The sequence below is a fragment of the Zalophus californianus genome, chromosome 3 (genome assembly GCF_009762305.2).
Source record: "Zalophus californianus isolate mZalCal1 chromosome 3, mZalCal1.pri.v2, whole genome shotgun sequence".
NCBI lineage: Eukaryota > Metazoa > Chordata > Mammalia > Carnivora > Otariidae > Zalophus > Zalophus californianus.
Genome location: NC_045597.1, coordinates 124080494 through 124099880, shown reverse-complemented (window position 1 = coordinate 124099880; position 19387 = coordinate 124080494). Strand labels below are relative to the sequence as shown.

General features: G+C 33.5%; 1 protein-coding gene across 20 annotated transcripts in view; it reads left to right on the top strand.

The window, feature by feature from the left end:
* Positions 1 to 19387, top strand: part of BAZ2B (bromodomain adjacent to zinc finger domain 2B) — a 308079-nt gene that overhangs the window by 203625 nt on the left and 85067 nt on the right. For 15 of the 20 annotated variants that reach the window (XM_027589756.1, XM_027589755.1, XM_027589752.1 and 12 more), the window contains 7 exons: positions 2960 to 3163; positions 3465 to 3860; positions 8614 to 9220; positions 10866 to 11159; positions 12339 to 12399; positions 13201 to 13309; positions 13574 to 13675. In XM_027589756.1, the coding sequence (XP_027445557.1) occupies positions 2960 to 3163; positions 3465 to 3860; positions 8614 to 9220; positions 10866 to 11159; positions 12339 to 12399; positions 13201 to 13309; positions 13574 to 13675 (1773 nt within the window). The remainder of the gene's footprint in view (positions 1 to 2959; positions 3164 to 3464; positions 3861 to 8613; positions 9221 to 10865; positions 11160 to 12338; positions 12400 to 13200; positions 13310 to 13573; positions 13676 to 19387) is intronic. The other 5 variants (XM_027589759.1, XM_027589758.1, XM_027589749.1 and 2 more) reach the window with 2 other exon arrangements.

The following is a 19387-nucleotide window of genomic DNA, read 5'->3' as shown; positions in this document are numbered from 1 at the left end:
CATTGTTTGTTGATTCCCTTCTCCCTGTTACCACTGGGGCAGAGTTGCCCTCATACCTTCATATCTCTGGAGAGGAGAGCAGCTATGCCTGGTACATAATAGCCTTGAAGTTGTATGTATTTTGTTATTGAAAGAAATAAGTATACAGTGAAATGAAAAGTTCAAGGAGAGGGTTCTGAAAAGCTTTCCCAGAGTGGAATGGGATTGGGGGGCTGGTTAATAAGCTCTTCTCTGGTCATTTTTTGATAACCTAAGAAGACTCATTTTTAAAATGTTTAAATGACAGGAAAGAGGCACAGTACTGAATTGTGTATGAATACAAAATAACTACACACACACATACACACACACATAACTAATAGAGACTAAGGAGACAAAATTGGTAATACTGAAACTAATTTTCTCTTTTTCTCTAATACCTAGACTTGTCTATTCACGTCTACATTTTTTCTAAAATGGGGACTAAATTTGTTACCTTATAAAGGCACAGACTCTTTGTATACTGTCAGTGTATGGTCTGCAAGGACTATCTGTATCAGAATCACATTAAAGTGCTTGTTAATGCAGATCCCTGTGCCCTATTTGGAATTGGGACTCAGGAATCTGCTGGTTGTAGCAAGTTCAGCAAGTAAATATTTTGCACTCTAAAACTTTAGAATCCACACTTCTAGACCCACTCTTGAGGCATATAGACTCCATTTCTCATGTCACCTTTAAATTAAAAACTACACATATTACTTGTGCATTAAAATAGGAGTTTATTTTTCTCTAGTAAATTACTGTATCTCCCTTCTTCTTCTCCTTTCTTAGCCTCTGTTAAAAACCAAAGTGGTAACTTCTACTTAGACTCTATGATTTTCATGATCTTGCTATACATGCCTATAAACCCACAACAGATTTTGGTTACAATGAAGGAGAATTTTCTCTGCCAAATAAATGGTAGACTTAGTGTTACTATATTGTTAGTATTTTGTTATAGTAGTAATAGTGTATTGTTACTATTGTTTCTCTTTAATCTTTACTTTGGTCTTTTTCATTCTGTGATACCCACACTATTCCAAGTCAGTGTCTCATCATTCTGCTTTACTGTGAGGGAAAGACATAGCTCCAGGAATGATGGTTACTGTTAGTCAGCTTATTGAAGGGTGTATCTCTGGAGGAAGCATTATGGTTGCTAGTTTGGAACAGTTAACACAGGTTACCATTGCAAGAGAGTATAACAACAGCACTGACTCTCTTCACTCATATGTATTTCATTTCATTTAAATCAAATTTCAGAAAACACAGAGGAAAGAGTACTAATGTGCAATCTATAACTATCGCTTCAACTTGGCTTCTTTCTGTTGAAGTGTATTATTGTCTTTCATGCCCCAACTCACTAGTCATGACAGACTGTATTGCTGTTAAGACCATAACTTTTGTAATTCATTGCTTTTGTAATTTATTGCTGCTTTTTCTATATTTTGTTCTTTATTTTATCTGTCAGTGAATCCTGTTGAAATGTTCCTATGTAACTTTGGATTATACTTAGTCTTGCTCTATCATGTCAGTATTTCTCCTTTTTAGTCTTCCTATTGGCAGAATTTTAACTTTCCATTGTTATACAGTTATTTAGTCATAAATCATCTAATGATTTTTCCTCCTTTGTATCCACTACTATTGTCTATTCTTTTTTTTTTTTACGATTTATTTATTTAGGGGCGCCTGGGTGGCTCAGTCGTTAAGCATCTGCCTTCGGCTCAGGTCATGATCCCGGGATCCTGGGATCAAACCCCACATCGGGCTCCCTGCTCAATGGGAAGCCTGCTTCTCCCTCTCCCACTCCCCCTGCTTATGTTCCCTCTCTCGCTCTCTCTCTGTCAAATAAATAAATAGAATCTTAAGAAAAAAAAAAGTGTCCAAATGGATAGCCAGATTTGCGAACCCCTGATCTACATGTGTCTCTCTCTGTCAAATAAATAAATAAAATCTTTTTAAAAAAAAAGATTTTATTTATTTATTTATGTAAGAGTTGGGGAGGGGCAGAGGGAGAGAGAGAGAGACTCTCCAGCAGACTTTCCACTGAGCGCGGAGCCCCACTTGGGCCTCTGTCTCATGACCCTGAGATCATGACCTGAGCTGAAAACAAGATTCGGAGGCTGAACTGACTGAGCCACCCAGGCATCACTACTATTGTCTGTTATTTAAACACAAAAGTTTTTTTTTTAATGTGACCTAATGGTCACTTTCTACCAATTTTGGGTTTTCTTTTTCCTGTAGAGCCTTTAATGTTCCAATTAATATCTCTCTTTATCGTATTTTCTATCTTTTCTGAAGTGAAATATAAAAATTAAATTCATTGCTAAAGCAGCCCTTAAGTCTTTTGCTACTTATTTTATCTTCTCTCCAGTACTTATTACATATGGAATTATTTGCTTTCATATTAGTCATTTGTCTACTCTACCACCACCTGCACTAGAATGTAAGTTTCTTGAAGGCAAGGACTCTATCTTAGATATCATTGTTGTCCAGCATCTAGAAGGTGTGTTTGGCATGTTATATATAAATAATTGGTTATTGACTCACTATCCACATAAAAAAGAAGACTACAGCTAAATATAGAACTTGAGTGTCTGTAGCCCTTATTGTAATTGGAATTATCATTTTGTAAATTGCTCTTTTTAATCTGCCATACATTTTGAAGCATGGCAGTCATATGAAGAGATCTGTATATACTATGTCAGTGTTTCTAATGTTCTATACATGACACAGCCTGTACTTTTCATTGGAGAATTCCTATCATATAAATTAATTGGATCTGTTTGTTGAATAACTACCCTCACGACATGTAACTTTTCTCTTTTTTCTAAAATGACATTTTGAGATGGAAATATCACTTGAAAATTAAAAGAGCATACCTCTTACTGAACTTTGAATTTTTCCAAAAATAAAGTCTTGCTAAAAACTTGTCTTTATCCAGAAACCAAGGAAGAAAGCTATGGAAAGTTCTAGCAACAGTGATAGTGATTCGGGCACATCATCAGACACCTCAAGTGAAGGCATTAGTAGTAGTGATTCAGATGATCTAGAGGAAGATGAAGAAGAAGAAGATCAAAGTATTGAAGAAAGTGAAGATGATGATTCTGATTCAGAGACAGAAGCACAACATAAGAATAACAACCAGGTATAAATAGTTTATTGGCAGTATCCACACATTCTTCCTATTTAGGAATTAACTGGTTTATCTTGACTCTCAAAGTCTATAAAGTTTAAAGTTAATCATGTCTTTAGTTCTTAACATTTGCCCAACAAAGGAGATGGAGAAACATTTTTAAAGGGACATTTGGTATATTTTCTAGTGAGCTTTATGTAACTATCATAAGTAATTAGCACTTTTTAAAGTACCCTTTTTTCTCCAAATTTACTGCTTGACATTCTTTGTTTTAATAGATACTGAGAAGTCGTCTTTTTATTTTTATTTACAGGTGCTATTACATGGTATTTCAGACCCAAAAGCAGATGGACAGAAAGCAGCTGAAAAAGCCCAGGAAAAAAGAATACACCAGCCATTACCTCTTGTGTCTGAATCCCAGACTCACTCATCATTCCAATCCCAGCAGAAGCAGCCTCAGGTTTTGTCACAGCAGCTTCCATTTATTTTCCAAAGCTCTCAGGCAAAGGAGGAATCTGTGAACAAACACACAAGTGTAATACAGTCTACGGGATTGGTGTCCAATGTGAAACCTTTATCTTTGGTAAATCAAGCCAAAAAGGAAACTTACATGAAACTCATAGTTCCTTCTCCTGATGTACTTAAAGCAGGGAATAAAAATACCTCTGAAGAATCTAGTCCTTTGACCAGTGAAATGCGATCCAAACGGGTAAGTGAAAAATTACTTATAGAAGAATTTTATTATTAGAGAAAGAGCTTTTATATTGTCTTACAATATATGTTTAAATTAAATTCTACTCTTATTTCCATACTTTATTAGTTACCAGGAAGAGAATATGCACATGAGAAGGCTAGATTTCTCTGATTTTATAGTTACATATACATCTGCTTAATATATTTTTGGCAACACGATTGTGTCATTTTTTTTTTCCTGAGGTATAATGATTTAGTAGTAAGGGGAGACATATGTTAGAATAAGATATACTCCACAATTATTTTGTTTAAGATCAATGTCCTTTTTTTTTCTAATATCAATATATTCTTTTTTAAAGAAATAAACTTGAATAGTTTACTTCTGTGATCCTATCAATTACAAGCATAAAAATCCTTTATGAAGAATCATTTTCCTTTGCCATTTTTTAAAATAATTTTTTTAAGATGTATTTACTTAGTTTAGAGATAATGTGTGGGGGTAGAGGCAAAGGGAGAGAATCTCAAGCAGACTTCTCGCTGGGTGGGGAGCATGGAGCCCGACTCCAGGCTAGTCTCACAACCCATGAGATCATGACCTCAGCTGAAACCAGGAGTCAGACATTCAACCGAGTCACCCAGGTGCCCCCCCCCACTTTTTTGAAGAATTTTTTTAAAGATTTATTTGTTTGTTTTAGACAGAGAGTTTCTTTGCCATTTTTAACAAATTATGTGAAATACAAAATATTTTGAATAATTTTATTTATACAAATACCAGAACTACTAATCAGAGAATTTTTTCTTTATTTTCTTGCTATTGATTTTATATTACTACATAGTCTACATTCATATGTCTAGTAGAATTCTAATAATTAAATGACCAATGCCTTTTATTCTAGGACCAATCTAGAGTAGAGAAAATATATTATGTTTGAACATAATATCCTGTCTTTTGATTACAAAAATTGTCATTAGGCCTCCTAATCATTAGATAATTCTTGTACAGCTCCTGCTGTTTGCCAGCTATTGTGAAAATGCATTTACTCATTGAACACTAACATCTGTAAGTGCTACTGATATTATAATGCCCATTTACAGACAATCAAGTTGAGATTCATGAAACTTAAATAATTCCCCCAAGATCACACTGCTAGTTAGTAATAGAGTTAGAGTTCATATCTGCGCAGCGTAGCACTAGAATCCTTGCTCTTAAACACTGTGTGATATGCTGCCATTCTTTCTTAAAAAAGTTACAGTGTCCTTGTCCATTAAATCTTATTTTACTGTGAAGAATTTAAGAACAGGGTCAAAGTAAAAAAGACTTGGATAAATCAGGCCTTTTTGAGAATCTAAATGAGTAGTTCACAAGCCTAAGTATACACTAGAATCACTTGGAAAACTTAAAAAAAAAAAAAAAGAATAACACCTCAGAACAATGAAATCAGGACATCTTGTGCTGAGACTAAGGTATTGCATATATCAAAAGCTTCCAGGCGCGCCTGGGTGGCTCAGTCATTAAGCGTCTGCCTTCGTCTCAGGTCATGATCCCAGGGTCCTGGGATCGAGCCCCACATTGGGCTCCCTGCTCTGCAGGAAGCCTGCTTCTCCCTCTCCCGCCCCCCCCGCTTGTGTTCCCTCTCTCGCTCTCTCTCTGTCAAATAAATAAATAGAATCTTAAGAAAAAAAAAAGTGTCCAAATGGATAGCCAGATTTGCGAACCCCTGATCTACATGGAATGACCAATGGTATGATACCATGCATATGATAACCTGTAATGCTCTGCTCAGTCATAAGGAAGTATTATTATTGGCATCACATTATTGACTCTCCATGAGTAAATTAAGCAAACTAAAAATTACATTGAGTTATTTTAATTTTTCAATAATGTATATTCTACTTTAAGATAGATTATAGAGCATATCAAGAGTTATTTGCATTTTGAAAGGTTTCTGGATTTTTCAAAGTTTCTTAAATATTTCTTATTAAAATAATTTTATATGACTGCCTATTAGAAAGTCACTTATTAAACACTTGCTTAATAAATGTAACCAACCTAGACTTCCTATACATTTGATCTTATGTGATTCTTACAAAATTGTGTGAGGTAAAGAAACTAAGGCTTAGAGAGATTAAGTCACTTGCTAACATCACAGAACAAGTAAAGAGCAGAGGGATTTTAAACCAAGGTCATTCTTACATTAAAACCCATGATTAAGATGAAATAATTTGGTGTTTCTAAAATGATAATGGTAGTTCATGAGAAATATTTTATGTGAGTGGATCTTCACATTAGACTCAACTCTAAATGACTTTATCTACTTTTCATTGGTACCTAGTATTGAATTATAGGGTATTTTATAAATATTTTTCTTACATCAGCTCTCTTTCTTTATATGACAGTCTAACATATAGAATTTTGCTTTATTCTTATGGTAGTCTCTATTTCATGTTACCTGCCATGTATGTTTCTCCCACTAGTCTGTGATTTTTTTTAAGTATTATTTAATCATTGGTTCTTTCCATACATGTATAGTATAGACATTTAATTCAAATCAGTACACATTAATTGGATCTATATAACAGTAGTGAATTTTCTTTATCAAATTTTGCCTAGAGGATTTTTTGTGTGGACTGAGAGACTCAGTAAGGGCTGGGAACAAGAACTTGGAGGAAGGACAGAATTTCAAACCTGTCTCCATACGCTTGTCATCCAAGTGTCATCCAAGAACAGCAAGACATTTACTTCTGTGCAGTTCTCAATTTTCTCCCCTCTTCCTTTTTATGTACCACCCCCAATATCAAAAAGCACAACATATTTGCCTTAAAAAAGTAACTGCTACTACTCTTAGGATAAAATACAGTGAGTGATCTTTGGTTATTTTTGAAAACCTTCAGGTGTCAATATATGGGAAGTGGGTCTTTAGAATTATGGAGTGAGAAGCAATTTCAGAAAATTAAAACATAAAACTAAAGGGCGAGGTTTTGTTTTCATGACTGTTTTGATCCTATGTATTTAGAAGGCAAATTTACTACCTGTAAAAAAAGAGTACAAAACGATTATATGACATAATTTTGTTCTAAGAAATGAAAATACACTAAATTTTTCTGCTGAAAACTTAAATCAGTATATATTAAATATGAAGGTAAGTACATTATATAATATATACTTACATGTAATATATATTTATTATATAAATATTAAGTAAAATTAAGTATGTTAATGTATTTTATATAAGAATTTTGCCATAAAATTCTTTTTAAAAGGTAAATACAATAATTTAGTATAATTTTCCATATTTTATTCACTGAATAAATACTAATTAAGCACTTTCTTTTTGTGAAGCATTGCCTTAGGTATGAGTATTATGTGACAGTCTTTGTTTACAAAGTGAAGTGTTACAGTAAAGATGTTAAATAAGATAAAGCAGTTTATTAGGAATTGCATACTGCTTATTAGTACTGCTCCTTTAAAAGACTCAATACGTCATTCTATATTGCATTCCATCTGCATTTATACTTCTGAAATGCCCACCACAAATTTTTGCCGACTAGAGTGTTAAGAGCCCAGATCCAAGCTGACGGCACTGCTGATTTTAATTTTAAGGCAGCCATTTTCATTACAGATTTTACCTTCTGAAATTTAACTGTATTTCTAGTAACTTAAAATATTTTAATCATTCTACTTAAGTATTTCATGTATTAATTATATATATTTAATAAAGTTATATGGTTTTATTCTTTTTAAGAAGATTCTGAGAGCCAAATAATTTTTTGTTCCTATTTACAGATGTAAGTTTTATGGCTTAGTGGTTTACAAATCAATTTTTTCCAAAAGTATAATTTTTCTAAACTGTTGTCTTACACGCTTTCTAATGCTAATGTGCTAAAGGCACTGTAAGGTAGATCCCACAGAATGTTGAGCCAGACGTCCCAACAGCTTCATATCATGTATGCTGCGGGTAGTACAGGGTAACAAATAGGAGGTAAAGGAGTTCAAAGGATAGAGATATTGAGTGCTTCTGGCTGGAACAAACCTGGAAGACTTCTTGGGTGGGATTTTGAAGAAGGAACAAGATTTCATCAGCTTGAGATTTATAAGAGGAGGATGTTTCACACAGAGAACATGATTATAGCAAAATGTGGAGGTAGTGAAAGTATCACATGCACAGGGCATGGTAGTCCAGTTTGACTAGAAAGTTCTATTAGTGCCTACTTGAAAAGTCATCTGAGGATCAAAATTAAGTGTTTAGGCTTTATAAAGTTGCCAATGACAAAGGAGACACTAAAACTTTTAACCAAGGAGCTAATACAACAAAGTAAAGGCTGTAAATTAAGATAAAATTGGCATTGTCATATAGCATATATTGGGAGTTGTGTGGGAAGAAAGGGTGGTATGGCTTAAGTTTGAGCAATATTTTAAGGAAACAACCCAAAAGACATAGGGATATGGCTGACTTGGAAGAGAGAAAAGTAAAAGATGTTTTTAGAGTTTCAGATTTAGATTATCAAGACCGTGGGAGCAATAATAATGAGAGAGGGGCAGTCAGGAAACCTATATTTTGAGGGGAGAAAGACTAATTGAATTTTAAACGTATTATGTCTAGCCAAGATTCAGCAACCAACTAGTCATTACTGCCACTAATCTTAAGCACTTGTATATCATAATTTAAATTTGTATATGAGCAGCTGTTGTCAGATATGGGAGGCAAATAGAAGTAATCTTTGTTTTTATGGTACATTGTTGTTTTGTTTTTTAACTTATGTTTCAACAGGAACAATATAAACAGACATTCCCAGCGCAGTTAAAGAAACAAGAGTCATCCAAGAGCTTGAAGAAGGTTATTGCAGCTTTGTCAAATCCAAAAGCAACCTCTAGTTCACCAGCACATCCAAAACAAACAGTAGAGAACAACCACCCTAATCCATTCTTGACAAATGCACTTTTAGGTAATCACCAACCAAATGGAGTTATTCAAAGTGTCATTCAAGAAGCTCCTCTAGCACTTACTACCAAAACTAAAATGCAGAGTAAGATTAATGAAAACATTGCTACTGCAAGTAGCACCCCTTTTTCCTCACCTGTACATTTGAGTACAAGTGGGAGAAGGACCACCGGCAATCAGACAACTGTGATACCCTCTGCCTCTCCCATAGTGCACCCTCAAGGGAAGGAAAAAGCGCTTAGCAATAATGTAAACACAGTAAAAACACAGCACCACCCTCACCCTACAAAATCTCTGGTGGAACAGTTTAGGGGAACAGATTCAGACATTCCCAGTAGTAAAGATTCTGAAGATTCAAATGAGGATGAAGAAGAAGATGACGAGGAAGAAGATGAGGAAGATGATGAAGATGATGAATCTGATGACAGCCAATCAGGTTATTTTCTATTTTTACATTTGAAGTATTTATCTAAATGCTATGTGGACCAAAAAAGCTAAAGGAGGTTCTTAGTTCGCAGACTTAGAGTCTTTGTCATTCACTGTGTTTCACACAGCTATGTGCCTGTCCATAGTGAGCTGGTAAAATATTGGAGGGATTGAAATAAGAAGTCCTAAGTTAAATTCTCAGCTTTATTATTCATTTAACATTAAACGAATAAAAACTTTAAGTGAAAATAGATGATGCATAAATTAAGAAATAACTTCACAAATTTGCTTAATTTTCTTTTAATTCATGACCATTCATTTGTCCTTTCTTTTTCATTTCTTCTGCTACTTATTTACATGTGTCAGTAGATATTTTGAATGAAGGAGGTAAAATTGTAGTTAGTCATTTAGAAAGTACCTAAATCCCTACGAATGTCCATTAGCAACACAGAACTTATTTAATCAAGTGGAGTGCTCCTTGATTTTATTTTGATTTGCTTTTTAGTTTTGCTTTTTTTTAAACTTCTTTCTGTTTTTCTTCCCCTTAACTCTCCTCATTGTTCCACAGAAGATTGAAAGCATAAAATATTAAATAATTTAAATTTTATATACAAAGGTGAAATACATATTATAAAAATATTTGGATTTGTTACTGGTCAGCCACAAGTCCAGTGGTAAATTTTCTAGCTGCCAATATGAATAGGAAAATATAGTCAGTTATACAACTTAAAGCATCTAAGGTAGAAACAACCTACTTGCTCAGGGTAAGAACAACTTTTCCTGATAATATTTTTTCCTGGGATTCCCATAAATACAACTTTGCATGATTGAGTATGAATATCGTTATTAATAACTTTCAAAGGCAATTTTTATAACAAATTTCAAAATAGGCCGATGGTACTACACAAAACGTGATTCCACAAAAATTGTTACTCTGGGAACCTTTAAAATATGTTCCAAGTATCAGGCCTGTGTTTATCGAAGTTTAATCCAGGAATTAAAAACACCTGTTTATAAGAAGCGATGCATTTATAGGACTACATTCCTAGACCAAACTTAAATAATTAAACCGTTAAATGTTCCCACATAATTATTTCTGTAACCTGGTCTTTTGTGAAGCCTGAGAAGCCTGATGAGGTCTTGCATCTACATAAAATAACTACAACCAGAAAAGCCAAGAATCTCTCAAAAAATGGTTTTCTTTTACCTCAAAGCCCAGATGTAGGAATGATGGTAGTTCCAGACTTTTCTTCCTCATACTGAAACTAGTATACTTCTTAAGCTATTGGAATCTATTAATTTAAAGAATCAATTTTATTCCCTCTACACCTTAGTTTCTCTATTAAATTAAAAATGATTTTGAAACCACGAAGCAGAACTCATCATGTGAATAGTGTCATGTGAGAAGAACTGTTTTATGATTAAAGTGTTGAGTAAAACCGATACTTTTAACAAAGAATTTTGAGAATTTGTAGTCTGCATACATTGTACTCAAATAGCTTGTAAGATAATAAATTTTACATGAACTCTTCAGGAAAGTCGCTCAGTTGAGTTCAATCACAGATGCTGATTCCTAAACTATTCCATTTAGATACAAACTGCAAATGTTGGTGATGATCTAGTTATAATATACAAATGCTTCTTTTACTTCCCAGAATCAGATAGTAATTCAGAATCAGATACAGAAGGATCAGAAGAAGATGATGATGATGATAAAGACCAAGATGAATCAGATAGTGATACTGAAGGAGAGAAAACTTCAAGGAAACTGAATAAAACAACTTCCTCTGTCAAAAGCCCTTCCATCAGTCTCACAGCTCACTCAACACCTCGTAACCTCCACATAGCAAAAGCCCCAGGCTCTGCTCCTGCTGCCTTATGTTCTGAGTCCCAGTCACCTGCTTTTCTTGGCACACCTTCTTCCACACTTACTTCAAGTCCACACTCTGGTACCTACACTTTATTTTTATTATTGTAAAGTAGAAGTCAAACCATAGCAAGAATTATTATTTATCCAGTGTTCTGGGGATGACCTCATTGGAATCAAGTGTTACAGCTAGATTCGAGGTTGGCTAAGAAAGGTCAGCATGTATTTTCAAAGGATATGACCAATTACCATTTTTATTCTGTGCTTCCCATTTAAGAACCTGATTGATGACAGACAGCTCTTGATTTCAATTATCTTCCTGCTTTTGTGTTCAGTTTATGCTCCTAGAATTTAGAATTTGACTAACAGTTGGACTTTTTTGTACTTTATAAAAGTGAGCTCACTAGGTGACTTGAGATACAGTTGCATATCTGCCCAACACATAGCCAAAGGTCATTTGAGTTAGTGAGTAGCATTATTATTTCATTAACATGCCACATCTTTTTTTTCTATTTGACCTTTTATAAACGTCTAGAGGTCTTCATTAAAAGTTTTTACATTAATATTCCAAAAGGACTTATTTCTATTTCAATAGCTAAGAAAATATGGAAGTGTATAGTGCAGTATCATGTTGCTTTACTTATTTCACTCTTTTCTTAGAAATGTCTAGTTTTGCTTTCATTTGCCACGGACCAGTATGATATTCTACTAATTTAAGATGCACATATTTGCATTTGTGAAACTTGGCCATTGTCTATGAAGAATTTTACATATAATCATAATCCTATTCCTTTGTACTTTTGGTTAAGAGATCTAGTAGTAGTTGTGACTATGGATTTATATGAACATAGAAGTTATATTTAAGTGTATGAGCCAGCTGTTGAAATTTTTCAGCATCTTAAAACTCATATTCTCAATGAAAACAACTGTACCTGGTTTCCTGAAACCTCTATCTACGATTTTCCTCCTCCTTCTTTAGCTATTTCTTTAAATACAAAATGAGAGGAAAGCTATGTATTTTTACCTTCCATTGTATTTTCATTAGAAAGACCAGTTATTCTATCATGCAGACCAGAGGAGACAGAAAAAAAATCCTCTGTATAGTGTGTTTTGTTGCACATCATCTAAAAGTAACCTACAAGTTGCAGAAACACCTTCAGTAATTCAAGTCATTATATTTAAAGAAAAGTTTCAAAACTATCGAAAAATTGTCATCTATATAAACTAATCTTTTATGTTAACTGGCTGAATTTTCTTGAAGGCACTTCCAAAAGAAGAAGAGTAACAGATGAGCGTGAACTGCGTATTCCTTTGGAATATGGGTATGCAAAATAAGACTTCTCTTTTTGCTTTGCCTCCACATATTTATGCATGTTTGATTTCTCACTATATCTCACTCTCTGCTATTCATAAAAGAATTGAATATATTGCATGGTATTTATTAGAGCAGAAGAGCTAGAGCAAAGGGCAAAGAAGTTGATATATCAGAAAACTGAAATGAAGGCCAACTGCAGTGTTTCGGTATGGCAATGCTGGGATGGGGTCATGCGGCAATGGGACTACTGACTGAAGAAAGAGCAAGCAAGAGAAAATCATTTGGCAGAGGGCAGGGCAGAGACACAGTTAAGAGTATGAGAGGTTTTTGCAAAGATGGAATTAAAGAACAGAAAAAGCCACTGTGGGCAAAACTGGGGGACGTGAGCAGAGCGTGGTTTAATTGGAACTGAGAAGTTTTACGCTTGAAGTACGTGATCCTCAAGGAGCAGAGAGCCAGGTTTACGGTATTCTTTTCACCTAAAGCTTCTCAGATATAAAAAATCAGTACACAATGACACATGTTACTGAATTTGTCTGAATACCCGAAGTAATACCAGTTACGATTTCTAAGAAATGTAACGGAGTTTAATATTTGTAACTTGAGTCTAATTAATTTTTGGTGGAATTACTTAGCTAAAAATCTAAGTAACTTTAATGATAAATGTATCTGAGTTGTATGATTAGGGATTTATATTTGTTTTATTTGTATTTTTTATGTTGTCTAAAAAGCATGTGCTCTTAAGTTTTTTTTTAAAAAGCTTTCTTAAAACTAAATATGTTATAACTCTCATTTCTGTTGCCTGTAGCTGGCAAAGAGAGACCAGAATAAGAAACTTTGGAGGGCGCCTTCAAGGAGAAGTAGCATATTATGCTCCATGTGGAAAGAAACTTAGGCAATACCCTGAAGTAATAAAGGTACATACTTTTCACCAAATAACATACATTTGGTGCCTATTAAGCATGTTTATGGAAAAAAGGTGCTCTCCTTTCTCAGATAAAGTTCCTTGATTCAACATATTCTCTTATATGGGTCTAAATGTACTTAACTTAAATTGATCTTCTCTAAATCCATAGCCCCTTGATAGAATATGCAAAACGTTAGTGTCTGAAGAAAGCTCTACATCAAAGCTGGGTTGTAATTATTAAAACCTGAAGTGGAAAAATATGTGATTTTTTCAGTATCTCAGCAGAAATGGAATAATGGATATCTCAAGGGACAATTTCAGCTTCAGTGCAAAAATAAGAGTGGGTGACTTCTATGAAGCCAGAGATGGACCGCAGGTATCCACTTTTTAAAAAGTATAGTCTTTAAACCAAAAAGTAGTACCATAACCTAAATGAAGTAAATTTCACTACACTCTGAAGCATTGCCTTTTGTTAGTTAATTCGTATAAGCTATACATATAACTTTGTGGTTAACACTCACCAAGGCCTCAATTTACTATATTCTAGTAACAAGGAGCTTTGACATAATAGATGTCTTTTTCAAATTTTTTAAGTCAGCATTTTCCTGTTTATTTATTTTGTCAACAATTTTACAATTTATACAGGTATAAAATTATCTGCATGTTCCCGTGAAATATAGAAAAACATTAGTTCCCTGAAAGGTAAACTAATTTAAAGGTAAATTAATTTGAATAGGAAAAATATGTTGTTAGAAGTCAGTCCTTAGTTTTTTGGGAAGGATCTTGTCCATCTGATTATGTCATGCTACATGAGCCATTTTCACAAGTTTGATAATTTGGGGTTTGGGGACATTTCCTTACTATTAGGTGAGTGAAATTTCTGCTTTTTACAGAAATTGAATTTTTCACTTAATTATATACATTTCTGAAAATATCACCACAACTCCCTTTTTGCCTGTGGGTTAAGTACACAACCTTACCAATCAGCACAAAGAACCCACCACAGAGACTTCATTTCCTGTATGTTTCCTTTAGGATTTTGCTTTTGTTTCTTACTTGGATTCAGCTACATATGCTTATTATTCCCTTTAACTTTGTCAGCTCCACTGAAGGAGGACCTAGTTAAGGAGTAAGGAGACCTAGATTCTTGTTAACCTGTGAAATAGACTTTGTGATTTCAAGCATCAAAATAATGCCACCTTTTCCCTCAATTTCTTTGTCTGCAAAATAAAGACAATAATAATTTTACTTCTGCCTCATAGGATTATGGTGAGGTTAAAATGAGATCATATGCATGAAAATGTTTCAAAAGGTTAAATTGCTCAGCCAACTGAAGTTGATATTTTCTTTCTTGATTGACTCTTTCTTCCTTTTGGCACAGAAAGAAATTTTTTCCAGTAATAAATATTTTCTAGTGTGAATAGGCAGGTTCTTCCATCCTATCTTACCCTCTAATATTATAGTTAAAGAAATAAAAAAAGGCCTTCCTAATTCTGCAGGAGGTTTTTTTTTGAGACCTCAGACATTAAGGGAATTTTCCAAGATCACACAGTCTCAACCAGGCAGAGACATTACTAAAACTTAGGGTTTCTAACAGTGGTCTTTTACATTCATCATATAACCCATTTTCATTATTGTCTATTACTTTTTAAGGAACATGTTGCATCCAGTTCCGCTTGTTTCTTTCCTGGTAATTCTAAAATGCCAAAATATATTTCTCTGAGGCTTAGCTTCTTGATTGAAATATATTCTAGAGGGCACCTGGGTGGCTCAGTCGTTAAGCATCTGCCTTCGCTCGGGTCATGATCTCAGGGTCCTGGGATCGAGCCCCACATCAGGCTCCCTGCTCCCTGGGAGGCTGCTTCTCCCTCTTCTGCTCCCCCTGCTTGTGTTCCCTCTCTTGCTGTGTGTCTCTCTGTCAAATAAATAAATAAAATCTTTAATATATATATATATATTCTAGGATTTTTCTCTTTTTATTTTTTAAACTTAAAAAATGTTTAGGGGCGCCTGGGTGGCTCAGTTGGTTAAGCATCTGCCTTTGGCTCGGGTCGTGATCCCAGAGTCGTGGGATTGAGATGCCTGTTGGGCTCCCTGCTCAGTGGGGAGTCTGCTTCTCCCTCTCCATCTGCCTCTCTCCCCACTCATGCTCTCTTGCTCTCACTCTCTGTCTCTCAATAAATAAATAAAAATCTTTTTAAAAAATTTTTTTAAATAAAGATTTATTTATTTAAAAAAAAGTTTAAACTTAGACTAAATCTGTTAGCATACAGATCCTCAGAATTTTATTGTTATTATACCCACTTCCATATATACTGGATCAGTTTCTTATCACAAAAAATAGTAGAAAACAATAATAATCTTATTTAAAAATCCTAGTCATTTTTTAATCTTTTGGCTCATGGTATCAAATCCTTACTTGTCTTATTTATGACAAAGATATCCTTATGTGTTTAAGTTGAATAGATTTTTGTTCTGAGAGGAAAGCTAATTGCTGTTCAATACATAAAGGATTTTTAGTTTTGTATCAGTGACAATTAGACTTAATCTATAAAGCCTCATTAGGCAGAATAAGATGTTCTTTGACATCCATTCACTTTTTATTAAACATAATCAGTGTTTCCAAATGTGTATTGCTTTGTTGAGAGATCAATTCATCAAGGAAATATGATGAATTACTAAATTCAGAATATGTTAAGCTGCCAACATTTCGGCCGACTGCTAAGGGAAATATTAGCAATTTTGAGAGCACTTCTGTCAGTTAAAAAAATTAGTAAGTTGGATTTGTTTCAGGATACTTTTGAGAGAACAACAATTAAAGGTAAGTAATCCAAGAAAAGTTCAGTTAATTAGAAATGTATATAATTATATAATAATTTTCTATGAAAATGAACAAAAATTATATATTTTTGTTAGAGTAACTATGATGTGTGATAATTTGATTGGCCTAAATTTTGTAGAAGATGTAAAATATAGTTTGGCCAAGCCACTGGTACTATGCAGAAATGATCTGTGTGCGTTTACAGTATGTCTGCCTTTATACAAATTGCAGAAAGGGAATGATGACTATATAGATACTGAAAAACAAAACTGCATATTGAAGGATTGGGAGAAAATGTGTCAAGATTTAAATGATAGATGTAATGGTTGGTGGTACAGTGGATCACTTTTTTTTCTTTCTACTTTTTGTAAGTTTCACATTTTCTAAAATTTGCTTGTATTACATACAAAGTGAAAAACAATTTTATATTAAAAAATAAATACTTCTACCCCTTCTAAAAAAGGTAAGCATTCAGTTTTCCAAATGCATGCAGGTTGTACCTAATGACTTGGAATATTACTGCTACAGTTTTCCAAGCTTCATTTATCTTTTTTGGATGTTTGATAGCAAATGAAATGCTGTATTTGCAGATTTGTTACTATTCTTAGTCACTTTCCTAATAAACTATTTGCATTGGAAAATATAATTTCTCCATCATATTTTTCTTTTTTCTCATTAAGTTATCAAAAATAACCAATATTAGTTCTGTAAGTTCTCATTTTCTTCAAGGCATTTCAAAAATTTCAGTAGTGGTATTGCAAAGCTCTATGTTTTACAACTAAAATTTAGGAAATGATAATTTCTGCTAGAAGATAATTCTAGTCTGCAATAGAGAACCATAGTTATTTTGTTTAAGTTATTTTTCACTCAAGGTATTTCTGAGCTTAAGATAGATTATACATATATTTATTAACAGCAAACATTTGAAAATATTGACTCACTGTGCATATAATACAATAAGAGGAGAGGTATGAGAGCTTATATTTATTGAAATTTAAGTAAATAGACAACAATCTAATGATTGTTTTCAAAATGTAAGAAAGAAAAGTCCTTGATTAAAGTAAATAGAGAGAAATGGGGGGACGCTTTAATCTATTCATTATCAGTGTTATTTATTTCAGTCTACAAATGTGGTAAGAGATTTGTAGAATTAGCTACTTGTCAGTGTCTTCTGATACTTACATGCCAATCACTTCCTACAGGCTTCTATAAAAACCATGATTTTAGGGATAATAGGCTTCATGGAACAAAATGAACCCTCTTACAAGGCCATGCTTTACTGGCTGGCTACCTTGTAATGAAATTCTGTTAACTATTTTAGCCAGTGAAACTCCTTTGAAAAGAGTTTAAGGTAAATGGATTCCTTACAGACTTCTGCTTCATCACATTATAAAGAACTTGTTAAACCTAATGTTTATCGTTGTTTTCATTTTATTTTGGTTTTGGGTGTCAAAATAATAGTAAGGATGAGCTCGACATATTTTGGTAAATATAAAATAAGGTTATTTTTATTTACCTAAATAAGATATTTAGGTAAAAAGGTTTCCACATTTTTATAGGAATATCTGAAGGCTTCAAGATAAATTATTAATGACAAAGATTATTTTGAAATATATGATCATCTACTTTGAAAAGTATTTTTGTGAATTGTAGAGAAGAAAACATTTAAGCATGAATGTAATAATTAAGTTTATTTTTTCAACCAGTATGTTCATAAGCATAGACTAATGAATGTTTACTATATTCAGGATAGAAAAACAAAGAGAAGGAAGGATGCAAAGAAGGACCAAGTTAAAAGTGACTTAGTAAATGCTGCCTTTTCTATTTGAGATGTATGTTTTTTAAAAAGATTTTTTTTTCTTTTTAATGGTGTAAGGCCATGAGAAAAGAAAAATATTTATAATTCTTACTGAAAAGAGCCTTTTTTCTTAGTCATTTAATCAATAAATATTTGTGGCAAATACTTAATGTGCCAGGCATTTTCCCCCCAGATAAATTTTCCCTAAAGGCATTTTCCATAAAGAAAACTGAACACATTTCAAAACTACAGAAATGAAAACCTGGCTTTGAAAAAACAAAACTAGTGTTTGTAGAGAAACTGAAGAGTACAAAAGACATAAGAGGTATGATCACTGGCTTAGAGAAGATAAAACACTGAGCATAATGCTGTCCCGCGAAAATCAGGATTTTGTTAGTAAGGAATATCGGAGACTTCACAATAAAGCAGACAACACACAAGTCTCTGGCAAGATTGTAATGCTGCTAATTATTTCATAAAAGTAAAGAACAAAAGATTGGGAGTCAACAACTAGGGTTCTAATTCAACTCTGCTGTTAACTGTCACACCTAATGCAACATAGCTGTGGGCCTATATGGACACTGAGAACATGAAAGATCAGTACCAGAAATCTAAAAAACTGAAAATTTAGGTCACTAATCTACCAGGTAGGATTTTTGATGGATAGGCAAGGGCCTCTACTAGGAGGCCAACTGTATGAATCCAAGTTTGGAGCTAAAGAGGTATTTGAAGGTCATGGTTCTTAGAGGGTAACCTACTGTGAGTAACTAGAAAGCATGGCCAGCATTGTGGAATAATTGTATCAAACCACATCTTTCTCAATGGTTTTTAGTAGGTGATGCCCATCTCCCCAGCATAAATAATCTTACTCTTTCACATATTTGAAATGCTATTCAGCATATGATAATAAACTATATGATTATAGTAGATTAAGAATCCCCAGTGCTGTAAAGTTCATGGTACATAAAGCTCTCACTACTTATCTCTGCACTGTAAAGTAACTAAAAATAGATATAATGCTAAAATATGAAATAGGCATAAGGAAATTCAACAAAATTTTGATTTTTCTCATGATACTAACTTTAATGTTTTTCTTAAAATGGGAATTTCTGTCAAAAATATTTGATACCCTCATGTTGCTTGTGCCCTGAAATTTTTCTTAGACTCCTGGCAGGGTAACTCAGCATCCTAATGTTACTTTGAAAAGCTGAGGCCTACTTTTCTAGGCCTTAATTTCCTCATCTCTAATGTGAAGGATATATATCATAGGAGGTCTTTAAGATCAGTTCCCTCTTAGGTATGACATTCAAAAAGCTTTTTAATTAATTTTTAAGAAATAAAGGATTCTGAAAGTATACTTATAAAGAAAAGGTGGTGAAAAAAATCAGTTTTGTTTACTTGAACTGTGGTTAAATTTACTGAAAATTATTTAGCCAGAAATCAGTTAGGTAAATGATCAATTCATCAGA